The following is a 13,805-nucleotide window of genomic DNA, read 5'->3' on the forward strand; positions in this document are numbered from 1 at the left end:
AGGCACGACGCATGTATGGTTTTCTCGCAACCTGTCAAATAATTACGTGCAAATGTCTAAAAAGAAACATGTATTTAAAATGTTCTTGTTGGAAAGACCCTGCTAAGCCTTCATTTTGATGTTTCGCTCCCCCTAAACCATGAATTGGAAGCGTCCATTGACAACCGAGTTGGACCGTCCGAGGTGTCACATCACAAACGGAGTTGAGGCGGTGGCATGACGCTTATATGCGTAGGATGGAGACTATCCGCATAATGCATCATAAGTAAAACTTTAAACTTCAAACTTCGAACATGAATGCACTGGAATAACAGCAACAGGTTAATTGCACATGAGAGCACATTATAGATTAGCGAAACCTATTCCTCACGCGTTCTACGCAGCAAATGGCTAGTTTAATCAACTGTTTGGTGCTTTAAGAAGCAGGCTGCATAACGAATAGTGACATTACATTAAGTCCAATAAGAAAGCTCTTGGAATAAATTTCAATTTGGACAGGATCTTTGACTGAACGCTTCCTCAGCACGAATAACGGTCATCATTTCAAGATCATCAGCTTATCTGTAAGTTTGTTTCTTTGGGGTTTCTTTTGAATACACAAACCGCCAACATATGTGATTTTATTTAACTTAAAGGCTACTAGTGTAGCCTACGTTTATGGAACGTGAGTTATGCTACAGTTAAAATAATGTTTATGTTTTACGCGAAACCGGAAACTTTCCCGTTTGTGCAATAAATAGCCTAGGGGCTACTGTCGTTTTTAACCACACGAGGCGTTCCTACAGTTTTGTAGTCTTCGCAAATATATATATATATATGTATATTTACAGTGTGGCAATTAAACTGTATTGTGGCCCGATGTGGTTGTTGGAGTTTTATTCAGCAAGGGGAGACGTAGGTGTGGCATGGGCACAGGTTTTGGGTGAAAATAAGCATTTTTTATGTAATTTGTATGTCCGTCAAATCACTCGCCATAACTGTGAAACACGGAACCAGCGCGTTTTCTTATTTTTAACAATTTCAGACAGCCTTATGTATGGGTGTGGTTCATAATAGTTCTGTTCATGAGTGTAGAATATTATTTGTTTTCCGTGACTTAGTGCCACCAAGCTGTGTGTATAAAGGGGAACCCCTTTAGTGACATTGTGAAGGGGATAGGGGTGTGTCCTGGTCCAGTGCCTCAGAATTACTGAATCACTCCCTGCTGTTTCCAGAAACTTCACTTCTGCCAAGACATGCCTTTCTTAAACCTCTTTTCACTCACACTGCCACGTACAGCTGCTACTAATAGTTCATCTGACACAGTCAGGCTGGGGCAAGACTGCCGATCATCCTGACCCTGTCAGTATTGTTCCTCTGGGCCTAAACATGATCTATCTGTGTCCAGTTAAGCCCATTCTCATGAGTGCACAGACTGCTCAAATAATATTTTCTTGTCTTGGGAATTAGGGAAGGAAAATGCACATCGGTTGACCCTGTGACCTGGCATCAGGAACAGCCGCAGCAGAATATTGTTGTGGGAAAAAATTCCCAGAATGCTTCGAGCACTGAACGGGCTTGTGTTTGTTTTCACTGGAAGCTTCTGGTTGATTGGAGCAGAAGAAAGACTTGCCAGAGAGCTCCGTAGGGCTTTAGCCTCTGGGAACCAAGACTGGCATGGAGCTGGGCCTTATCCAGCCTGGACTTGGGCCCCATGAACACACAGAGCAGCTGCCATCTGTCACTGATAGACCTTTTCCACCAACAGGGAACCAGCTCTCTTCTGGTTCAAGCTCATGAACTGTTCAAGATATTGACCGATCGGAGCATTTCGGCCAAAAATAAATCGTTTCGGAACCTGAGAAGTTTGGAGCTGGCACCAAGAATAGTTATTGTTTCCTGCATGTGAACTGGATTGGGTGCGTCATTCTATAGTTTAGGTATGCCTGCAACACTCTTATATCCTTGGTCACATTGATGGTGAAATTGGTGGGCTGGTTCACTAGATAGCACCAAGGTTCAATGAATTCTGCATGGAACTGGTTCAAGAACCAGTTCTCTGTTGGTTGTAAAAAATGCCCTGAGAGGGCCATCCATGATTGTAACCACCACACTGGCTAATGACTTCATGGATTATACATGAGGAGTGATGATTGCCTGCTAAGTGCATAATGGCTGAATGCATAGACATATGACACGGCTGGGGTGGCCAACTCTTCAGCATGGCTCTGCGTCTCTGCCTGTGAGCTTAATGTGACCAGAGAGCATGTAGCCTATTCTCCTGAGGTGAACCGTAAAAGTGCCCGCTCAGGGTTTACTGGCCGGAGAGAGAGGTGTGTGTTCTGCATGTGATGTGTATGTGTGTTCTGTGTAAACACGGCCGTCTCTCAGTGGCCATATGGCCCTCATCTGGCATGCATGCACTTTGAAGAGCTAGGCAGAAAAAAACAGAGTCGTAGGTCAGAGAACAGAGGTTAAAGCTAAATGACTCGGACTTGCTGTGATGATGGCTGTTTCTCTTCAGGGTGTGAAATGGGGTAAAGCCTGCCAAGGCTGGTGACTTTGTGAAAGTGGAGGAAATGAATAGCAAGTGTGTGTGTGTGTGTGTGTGTGTGTGTGTGTGTGTGTGTGTGTGTGTGCGTGTGCGTGCGTGCGTGTGATATATGTATGAGTCAGTGTGTGTGCTATCTGTGTGTGGGTGTGTATGGGTGTATTTGTGTTGTGTGTGTGTGTGTCAGCGTGTTTGTGTGTGTCTGTGTTGTATGTATGTGTGTGTTTGTATTGTCTGTGTGGGTTGTGTGTGTGTGTGTCTCTGTGTCTCTGTGTGTGTTAAAAGATGGCACAGCACTCTGGCAGAGGGGAGGCCTAATGGCTTCTTATTATGAAATATTTGGCCGCAAGGAGCATCTGGGGTGGAGTGCTAATTCATGGGAGATTGCCAAGCAGGAAGAGCTAGTGAAAAGGAAGAGGGGGAAAAGACTTCTGGAGGATAAGTGATGCATTGTGGGGTACTGGAGGTCAAACATTTCATCCATTTTCAGCACTCTCGTCTGAACCTCTGGCGTGAGACACGGGGACTAGCCTTTCAGCGACAGCCCCCCAACCCCGCAGGAGGTAGCTGGCTGTCTCAGCCTGCCTCAGGAGCACAGTAGTACAGCTGGACCTCATCGTAGTCCCCTTCAGTGGCTGAACCTCCTCCCCAGAAATAGCTTAACTCCTCAGCCTTAAGGAGGAGATGAACCACCAGCTCAGCTTCCTAACGGAACATCCTCTTTCACCCCTTTAGGTCGAGATGAACCTCAGCCTCTCTGCCTTCTCAGGATACACTGAACCTCCTCTTCTATCTCCTCAGAATAAACTGAACCTCCTATTCACCTCCTTAGAATTAACTGAACCTCATCTTCACATCCTCAAGAGTAACCAAACCTCCTCTTTCAGCCCCTCAGTGGTAACTGAACACCATCTTCCACCCACTCAGTGGTAACTGAACTTCCTCAGGGGGAACTTACTTTGTCTGTTACCTCTTTCCTCTCTTAGGAGGAGATGGACCTCCTCTTTAGCCTCTTTTTGCGTCACTGACTTTGATTTGCCTTCTCTGCTTCATCAAATCCCAGCACTCGGTATGCTCCTGTGCCATATCATCAGCCTGATTTAATGTTTATTCTGTGTGTGTGTGTGTGTGTGTGTGTGTGTGTGTGTGTGTGTGTGTGAGTGTGTGTCTGTATGTATGTGAGATACAGAAAGCGGGGGGTGGGGGGGTGGGGGCTGGCAAAGGCAGCTGCTATGGCAGAACCCAATTCATCACCTCTGCTTCTGAGACCAGCTGTAATGAATTTGGGAATGAATTCAGTGTTTCTGTTTCTGACATCAATATTCAGTGTGAATATCAATTATTAAACAAACAGCAACAACAAAAACAGGATATATCCAGTGAAGTAATTTTTTTTTCTTTATAAAAAAATGCCAGCAAACTGGTGGCATGTGCCTTCCATGTGTGTGTATGTGTGTGTGTGTGTGAAAGGTTGTGAACCGAGGTGGGTTTTCCACCAGTGCCTATAATTGAGTGTCCTTTAAGAAACAACTCACGGGGGTGTCCAACTCTGCTTGGGGACACAGCACAACAACGCTGGCTTTCTCCTGCCTCCTCCTGCCTGGGTTGAATGTGCTAACTGGACGCTGGTTTCCATGGCAGGAAACAGCATTGACATTCTCCTGCCTTCTCTTGACTGCCTGCACTCAGCCGGCCTGCACAAAGACTCGAGTCAGAAAGAGGCCTTTTCTCTCCCCTCTGGTTTAACAGTCAGCCGTTAGCTCATTGAGTTCTTTCCCTTTTCTCTCCCACTGGTTTTATTATGCTGTGTGTGTACATACTTCTGTGTGTGTGTGTGTGTGTGTGTGTGTGTGTGTGTGTGCGTGTGTGTGTGTGTGTGTGTTTGTGTTCAGTACCCATATGGGCGTGCTCACATGCTTTTTACAACGTGCCAATCCTGTCCCTATTTTTGCTCTCTGAATGGAAACTTTCCTGCATCTTTCTTGTGGCTTTATGTGTGTGTGTTTGTAAACAACAGTAAGTGAGGGTGTTTTACTTTAGAGCACTGTAAGTGTGTGTGTGTGTGTGTGTGTGTGTGTGTGTGTGTGTGTGTGTGTGTGTGTGTGTGTGTTGAAAGTATATTTGTGTCTGAGGTGGAGTAAAGCGATGTAATGTCCACATGGCCTTGTCTAGGGTTGGCCCCTGTGGTCAGCCTTGGCCAGCCCACACACACACTTAATGGGGTGGAGTTGTGTGTTTGTGTATGTGTGTTTGTGTGTGTGTGTGTGTGTGTGTGTGTGTGTGTGTGTGTGTACTGATTGGAGGAAGTGGTGCACCTTCTCATTTAGAGGCAGACAAAAGGTCTTCATGAAGTTGTGTGGTTGTAATGTGTGTGATCACTGTGTATGTGTGGTAAAGGTGATGGTGATGGTGGTTTGTGTGTGTGTGTGTGTGTGTGTGTGTGTGTGTGTGTGTGTGTGTGTGTGTGTGTGTGTGTACTGATTGGAGGAAGTGGTGCACATCCTTACTTAGAGGAAAAAGGTCTTCATAGACCACAAGCACGGCATTCATTTCTAATGTGTACTAGGGCAGCAACTAAGCATTATTTTGAATATAGTCAGTCGATTAATCTGTTGATTATCTCTATTAATCGATCAGTTATTTTATCAATAAATGTTAATCACTGTTTCCGATTGTATGAAAAATGCTAATCAGGGTTTCCAAAAGCCAGAGATTATGTCCTCCAATGCCGTGTTTTCTCCACACAGCAAACATATTTCATTTACTGTTACAGAAAAGTAAAGCTGAACATATTTTTTTAAAGTTTAAAGGTGCCCTGCCGCACAAAACCGTTTTTACTTGTATTTTTTTTGTACATGTTAGGTCCATATGTGTTTGTGTTGTGAATGTGAAAATAAACAGCTACCTCCTCTGTCAGCTCTAGTCACTGAAAAGAAATAAGCAGAGAAATTAGGCCAATTGCAAAAGCTCTTCAGATTGACGTGGAATTGATGAGCTCATTACTATTCATTAGCTTGCCCAGTTGAGACCGTGCCCACAAAATTTGTTTAGCTCTGTGACAGTTTTCGTAGGCCTAGATAGATAGATAGATAGATACTTTATTGATCGATCCCCAGGGGAAATTCAAGGTCTCAGCAGCATACATACAACACAAACACATTCTTTAACAGCAGAAAGAGTAATTAAAGTATATAATATAAAAACACAACTAAGCAGTAAGGACAGTAGAAGATAAAGAATATGCTAAATATACTAAAATACTAATTATACTAACACTTAATACAATATATAAAAATATACTAAAATACAAATTACAAAAATACAAATTATACTAACACTTAATCTAAATCAATTCTAAAAACAGTATCCACATAGTGGTGATTAATAAATCAGAGGCGCTTGCAATGACTGAGGCAGGGACTGAGCCTGTGATTCTCTGTGCATAGTAAGGTATGGTAAGGTGCTCTAAGGTGCTCTGTGTGAATGAGTGTCATGGTGGTAGTGCAATGGTGATAGTGGTCATGGTGATCAACAGTCAACAGTGCAACAATGCAGAAATAAAGTAAAGTCTATATATCTATATATTTAACTATTTAAGAAAATGTATAAGTGTGGCCACAGTTCGGCTGTGGCATGGAGGGGGGGGGGGTTATGCATATGTGCTAATGTGCTAATATAGCACGCAAACAGTGAGGCATAAAGACAGTGGTACAAGTGGCTAGTGGACAGACAGTACCAAACATAGAGGGGGTGAAGAGGCAGACAGACTATGCAGAGAAGTCTATCTCTCCTCTTCCCTTAAGTGAGGCATTGAACAGTTTAATGGCCCTGGGGACAAATGACTTTCGATGCAAGGATGCAAGGATGGCTGAATGCCAACGGACTTGTGCACTATGCACGAATAGAACTTCAACAATGCATTTTGCCCAAGAACCCAGACTTTAGGATCAAATGGCTTCAGTTAATTTTTGGAACAAAATTGGTTGCTGTCGAAGCCTGGAGCAGTAGGCTACCATCGCAGCAGTCTACGACCAGTGCCCGTAAGTAAAATGTTATTGTCAACTCAAGGAAGTGCTATGTGCAATTTTATTTCTCTTATTTTAGACATTTTAGGGAAAACCATGTCCAAAATATAATTTATTTGGCAATCATATCAATATTTTAGAGCTCCCCCACAATTTCACATACCATGTTTCCAGGGGAGCTCAGGTGGCCACTAGGGGAGCCATGGCTCCCCCTGCTCCCCCCTAACTCGCACCCTGTTATAGCCTAAAGCAAGGATTAAAGTTCTCCGTCATAGGACGGATTTCCGTCAATTTGATTTTAGAAATGTCATATTTGAGATCGATGCAGATCCGATGAGAAAAAAAATAGGAGGGGGGGGGACTGTCACCTTTGCTTTTCCTTTTTTAAGGCAACTACAAATATTAGGTAAATGTTTAAAGACCTAATAGTGTTCTTGAGAACTTTCTGTGTCTCAATCCGTGACCGCTCAAGAAGATACGTCCTATATGGCCTACGTCAGCCATGAGTTTCGCTTTGTATGTTGTAGCTACACACTTGTCTCGGGCGTTTGCTTAAAAAAAAGAACACGTATGGAGGACTATAACGGTCTAAAAGTTGGATTATAGTGACACAATCGAGACAGCTGATGAGGTTGGCCAATCCGTTTAACTTTTTTGGATATGATATTGTGAGCTCTATGTGCGAATTCGGACGCTTTGTTCTTTCCGTGCATCAATGTAGACACTTACTATCGCGAACTCTTGTCAGGGGAGGTCATTCATTTTGGGTGTCACCTATGACTTGAACAGATAGCCTGCTATGCCACCCGATGTAGGCTACTATTATTGTTACAGTTTTTAATCAATGCAACTAACATTATGTGTAAAGCGACGCAATATAAACCGTAGCCTATGCAATTTATTATCCCGTCTGTTATGACATACAACAATGTTTTTCACAATTTGCGACGGAAGGTTTTGACTGAGCGTGTCGAGTAAGGGGGTCAGTCGTGTTTGTGACGCACAGACAGCCTTGTAGCCTATTTTGCTTAGGCCTCACTTTTAACGACAATAGGTTGTGAGTGTATGTTGACAAAAAATAACCATACAATTAAAATAGTCAACTTAAAACTTTGCTATAAAATATTATTAATTTATAGCACAAAACCATAACCAGTGGGCCTACCAGAACCTCGCATATTAGCGTCATGATTTGTGTGCGTCTATTTGGCAAGGCCACTAGCTGTCATGGATGCGTTGTTGCTAAAGGAAGGCAGGTGTCAAAAGTTAAAAAAATAAATGCAGATGGGCAGCTGATGAAAACGGGGGAGAACTAACAAGCCATGGTGTAAAGAAATTAAAGTGCCAGGAGTTTGCTTTTGCGCGGTTCGCTGCAAGAAAATTGTTTATGGATGCAATAGGAAAACGTTTTAGCACGCCACCAATCAGAAGACCGCCATAAGGTTAACGTTCGTGCACTTCAGGACATCTTCCCTACCTGGTGCAACTAGCCACCACGACAGATGTAGGCTACGTTTATCTATGGCTGACCGTTTTTACGTTTAGAAAGTAGGCTATGCATGTTCTTTCATAGCGCAACACGACCTGTCCTTAACCATATCGCAACCTCTTGTCAACCTTATACAATCTGTTGCTGAAGACAAAAGCGCCGTCTCCAGATTGTCGTTACAAATGCGCAGACCTCCTGCATGAGCACACACAGTATTGCTGCTCATTGGAAAACTGAGTTGTCTGTAAAACTCAAAATTACCATGTTTTCATTAAATGCGGATGAGGCAACAAATGGAAATATGAACAATATCTAGAATGTTCTGATTTGTTACTTTGATGAGGAAATGGGAAGTCTTGCAAACTTGATTTTATAGATTTTACTTGGTGTTGAATTGCATATTAACAAGAAAAAAATCTCCCCTTTAAACACTTTTGGCCTGAAGTAATTAAATAAGAGTGTGTTAAAGCCTTTCTACAATATTGCTGCAGTAGAAAAGAACAGCAATGGCTAATCAGCAATGGTCAGGGATGGTACTAAAATATATTTTTGTTCATCAGGAAAACTCAATCTCAATCAATTACACTCTCAATTCGCCTTATTCACATGGCGGCCATTGGCGGCTAAAACGAGGCTACAGGGTACACAAACCATAGGATTGTTATGTTCTATGCATTCACCTGTAGGTGGCATTAATTATATAGTAAGTGTACCCTGTAGCCTCGTTTTGGTTTAAACAATGGCCGCTGTGTGAATAAGGCGAATACTCCCTTTACTTTGCTGTTTGCATCTTTTTGTACATTAAAAACCAATAGGTCGCGACCGCAAAAGGGGTGCTATCTCTATAGGTAGATATGAACAACGTATGACTTATGGCCTGAAAAAAGTTCAGTCAAACGATTTTTTTTCACTTTAATCCCTGCTAAAGGTTTAATGAACTCGCTAGCCTAGCAGGTTTTTTTATGCACATTTGGACAATGCTAGCACTCACTAGCCAAGCTAAGTTCATGCCATGAAGCTAAAATTAGTTGATAACGGCTGTCATGTTATGGACGAAGCCTACTAGCTGTTAGCCAATCAGAGTCAAGCAGCTTTAATTGAATATTAATGAGAACTGGCGCAAATCAAGCTGAGTCTTCATGCAGGCTTTCAATACCACGCTAGAATGGCTTGAAACAAGGTAACCAAGGCATGTTTTCCACAAAAAATGTTACAGAGTCCATCATAGAACTTCAGACATTACCACAAAGTAATGAAAAACGTGTGGCAGGGCATCTTTAAGAAGCTGCAATCAGAGAATGTTGAGGTAATTTCCATAAAAATTACACAAAACAACTGATTGCCAAAATGAATTTAATAGTTGACAACTAATAGATTAATTGATTAATTGCTGCAGCTCTAATGTGTACACTATGAAACCATCAAACTAGCCACTGATACGTTCTCTAGAAGGCAGTGAAATGTGTTAAGTCTTAGGGGTACGGACCAACATGAACGATAAGTGATGTGAGATATAAAAGTATATAGCGGTAGTAATTAACCACAGCTGTAAAATTGAGACATGTATTGAAACGGAGATCAAATGAGAGAGATGGTAAGGGGTTAGAGAAGAGGCTGGAAAGAGGCGTAAAGAAGAGTGATAATGGGGGCGTCACCTCTGAAAGATGATGATAGGGGAGTCACCTCTGCTTCGGGCCGGTACGAGTATTATTGGAAGCAGCAGTGCTGGAGAAGGGAAGGTTACGTAATGGAGAATTACATGTGTGTCTGGCACAGAAATCTGGGCCTTTATGGCTGGGGGGTCTCAAGCCTGTGCTGCGTCTGTTGATGTCTTTATGTGTGTGTGTGTGTGTGTGTGTGTGTGTGTGTGTGTGTGTGTGTGTTTATGCGACACAGGAGATGTGGCACAGACTCATCCTGTCCTCCACTATCAATACGGGAGGCAGAAAATCAATTTCTGCTCTGATGTCAACTCAGTATAACACACACACACACGCACACACAAGCACACGCACACACACACACACTTACACACACACACATGCCAAAGTTGCTCCAAATCTACTATCAGTGTATATCTTAATCCTCTCCATGGCAACGCCCCTCTCTGTCTCCAACTAGCTGGTTGCTGTGGTTATTAGGTTGATGTAGTGACCTTTGAGTGGCGGAGAGTCACACACACACACACACACACACAGAGGGTTCCAGGAGGCCGCCCCTGTCGAGAACGCTCAATAAATTCTCACCTTAACAAGGCATTTAGAGATTGCCATAGAAACCGGACCCAGTGGTCCCCCTGGCTGGTTTCAGATGGAACATTACGTCCCGTTCCCCTAATCAGGACGCACATAACAACAGCCTAAATGAAAAAGCTCTCTCGTAACCTGTCATTAGGCAGAGACTTTGCTTTTTAATTAAGTTGGATGTTGTCATGATGTCGTTTATTTCCTGTCATTAATTAAACCTCCCTTCACAGGAGCAGAGAGCACCTGATTGGAGACGCTGTTGCACAAGAAACAGAGTAGAATCAGAAACAACGAGACAAACACGAGCGCTGTGTCGTGGTAGGAGGTTTCACCAAGGCCGCAGTGCATCATGGGTAAGCAGAACAGCAAGCTGCGTCCGGAGGTGCTAAACGACCTGCGGGAGAACACTGAGTTCACCGACCACGAGCTCCAGGAGTGGTACCGCGGCTTTCTCAAGGACTGCCCAACCGGCCACCTGACCGTCGACGAGTTCAAAAAGATCTACGCCAACTTCTTCCCCTACGGCGACGCCTCCAAGTTCGCCGAGCACGTCTTCCGCACCTTTGACACCAACGGCGACGCCACCATCGACTTCCGGGAGTTCATCATCGCGCTGAGCGTGACGTCGCGCGGTGGCCTCGAGCAGAAGCTGCGCTGGGCCTTCAGCATGTACGACCTGGACGGCAACGGATACATCAGCCGTGCAGAGATGCTCGAGATTGTCCAGGTACCGTACTCTCATGCTCACATAAACACACACACACACATACACACACACACACACACACCCACACACACACACACACACACACACACAATAGAAGCACACACACACACACACACACACACACACACACGCACACACACGCACACACACGCACATGCACACACAATCAGAAGCGCACACACACATACACACACACACACACACACACACACACACACACACATGCACACATGCACACACAATCAGAAGCGCACACACACACACACACACACACACACACACATGCACACACACACACACACACATGCACACACACACACATACACACACACACATGCACACACACACACACACACACACATATACACACATACACACACACACATGCACACACACACACACACACATATACACACACACACACACACACACACACACCCAAAAGAAATCCAACATGCATGAAAATACACACATACAGTACTATACAGAGCAATGGAGATTGCCTGCTATTCGCTCCTCTGCCGAATCTGTTTGTTCTTCCAGCCATTGTGGCCACGTAGTGCAGGCCCTGGTCAATATTGTCTCATATGAATAGGCAACGATAAAGCCTACCTGAGCAAACACATCGCCTGGCTGAAGGGTCTGCCTGCTGCAGTGCACACACAGTGGGCGTCCAGAGCCCTGAGCTGAGTGTCCTTACAGCTTCAGGGGTCAGTGGACAGGCCCGGCCCGAGTCTCTGGAGGTCACCATTGGGTTGAGGAGACACTATGGATGGATGGATGGATGGATAGATAGGTCGATATATAAATGGATAACATCTGCAGAAACACTATAGAAAGGAGAAGGGCTTTAAAATGCTGTATGCAAATGGGTGGATGTATGAATGAACCAATGGAATGGATGTTGTTTTCCCAGTAAAGCAGCCTGTTGTAAAGTCTTTTTGCCATCTTCTCTTGTTTCTCAGGCGATCTACAAGATGGTGTCGTCAGTCATGAAGATGCCAGAAGACGAGTCCACTCCAGAGAAACGCACCGACAAGATCTTTAGACAGATGGACACAGATAACGATGGTAGGCAATGGCACACAGAGGCACACACACACACACACACGTACACGGACACCAATAACAATGGTAGACACTCTTCCACTTCCGTTAAACACCCTCTGAAAGAGGCCTAATGTCAGAAAAAACAGCTATTGAGGAGTGTGCTCAGACTGGTAGTGGGGAGTGTGTCCTTCTCAGACTGCTAGTGAGGAGTGTTTGAAGGCTAACTACAAGTTTACTACATGAGTCATATTTGAGTCAGTTAATATAAAAAACAGACGTTGTCGTTGTGGAACACTTGGGTGGGTGGGATGTGGACAGGATGCTGTTCAGACTCTCCACTTTAATTCATATTGCTCTAAGCCAAGAAGGTGCAGTCCTGGATTGTAATGCAACACACCTCCAGTTCATGCTGTCTGACTGATCTCTGACCCCCTGACAGGACGGCTCTCGTTGGAGGAGTTCATCAAGGGAGCCAAGAGTGACCCCTCTATTGTGCGCCTCCTGCAGACGGACCAGAGCACCTCGCACCAGTTCTGAGCTTTACATCCAACCCCCCCCCCCTCCATCTTTCTCTCCCTCCCTATCTCAGTCTTGCTCCATCCTTCTCATTTACCTCCAGCAGTCAGTTCTGAGATCCACATCCACCCCCCCATCTTCTCTTTTACCTCCAGCAATCAGTCCTAAACTCCAATACCCCCCTCCCTCACACACAGACACACAATCCCCCCCTCCCGCCCCCCTTTTCAACTCCTGCGGTCAGAACAGGGCACCTGGACTGAGCGCCTCATCTCTCCCCTCTGCAAATGACCACCAACCCCTCTCCACACACACCCTCCGCCTTCTCCATCTCGCACCTCCTGCCGGGTCCGAGGTCGAAGCGGTTCTGATCGGACCCTCTCATCCCCACCCATCCACCATCTTTCCTTCTCTCTCACTCCCGCTTGATCAAGCCTACACCCCTCAACAGCTCTCTCAACAACCAGCCCTGTGCAGCATCCCAGCCGGACAGAGCTTTGGTGCTGACCGAGCCATAGAGGGAAGTTACAGTAGTTCCTCAAACTGGCGCGGTCAACCGCCTTATCTGGTGTTATTGTGTAACCAACGTACAAGCAACTCTATTACTCCTTTGGTGCTTCAGTGACCACCGCTGAGGTCAATGCTTTGCAGTCGGCTGATAGTGTTTGGCCTATTAGGTGGCGGCTTTGTGATTAGTTGACCAGTGTGAGCCTGTTGCAAGTTACAGAAATGACCCCCTTATACTCCTCTTCTCCTGCTTTTATTGTACATTCCACAAAGGTATGGTCTTGAGGCTAAATGTTTTTATATTGTTGTGTTACCTTATTTTAAATGGAGGTCCAAGTGCCAAAATTCTCATATTTGTACTAAAGGTATCATACTTATCAGTAACCGCTAGTGACTTTATATTGTGTTGAATGTTTTCATAAAGACAGTGGTGACAGTGGCTTGTGTGCTTCTAACATTGCTGTTGCTGAGCGACTGTGACAGCTCTGTTTTGCCATATTTCTGTCAGTTCTGTTTTTAACTGACATGTTACAGTGTAATTTCATCATTGGTCTATTAGCGTTATCAGACCGTAACGTTCACCCACAGTGAAACAGCCAGGCTAAATAAGAGGGCTAGAACACCCTCTTTGTCCATCCATTCATCTCACTGTTTACATTTTCAAAATGGAAAATAAATAAACTCTGGATGATGTCAGCCTTTTTTGTGAATCTTT

At 44.5% G+C, this 13,805-nt stretch overlaps 1 protein-coding gene across 1 annotated transcript; it reads left to right on the forward strand.

Annotated features, from left to right (window-relative positions):
* The first annotated feature begins 208 nt into the window (after positions 1 to 208).
* Positions 209 to 13,786, forward strand: hpcal1 (hippocalcin-like 1). The gene is made up of 4 exons (XM_076273064.1): positions 209 to 563; positions 10,521 to 11,017; positions 11,983 to 12,088; positions 12,507 to 13,786. Exons 2-4 carry the CDS (start codon positions 10,640 to 10,642, stop codon positions 12,602 to 12,604), a joined length of 582 nt encoding a protein of 193 aa, XP_076129179.1. The 5' UTR covers positions 209 to 563; positions 10,521 to 10,639; the 3' UTR covers positions 12,605 to 13,786.
* Positions 13,787 to 13,805: the final 19 nt, after the last annotated feature.

Source organism: Alosa pseudoharengus, unplaced genomic scaffold, assembly GCF_046254945.1.
Source record: "Alosa pseudoharengus isolate Yale_2024_CS ecotype anadromous, Long Island Sound unplaced genomic scaffold, YU_APseudo_1.1 YU_APseudo_1.1_scf_7, whole genome shotgun sequence".
Lineage (NCBI taxonomy): Eukaryota > Metazoa > Chordata > Actinopteri > Clupeiformes > Clupeidae > Alosa > Alosa pseudoharengus.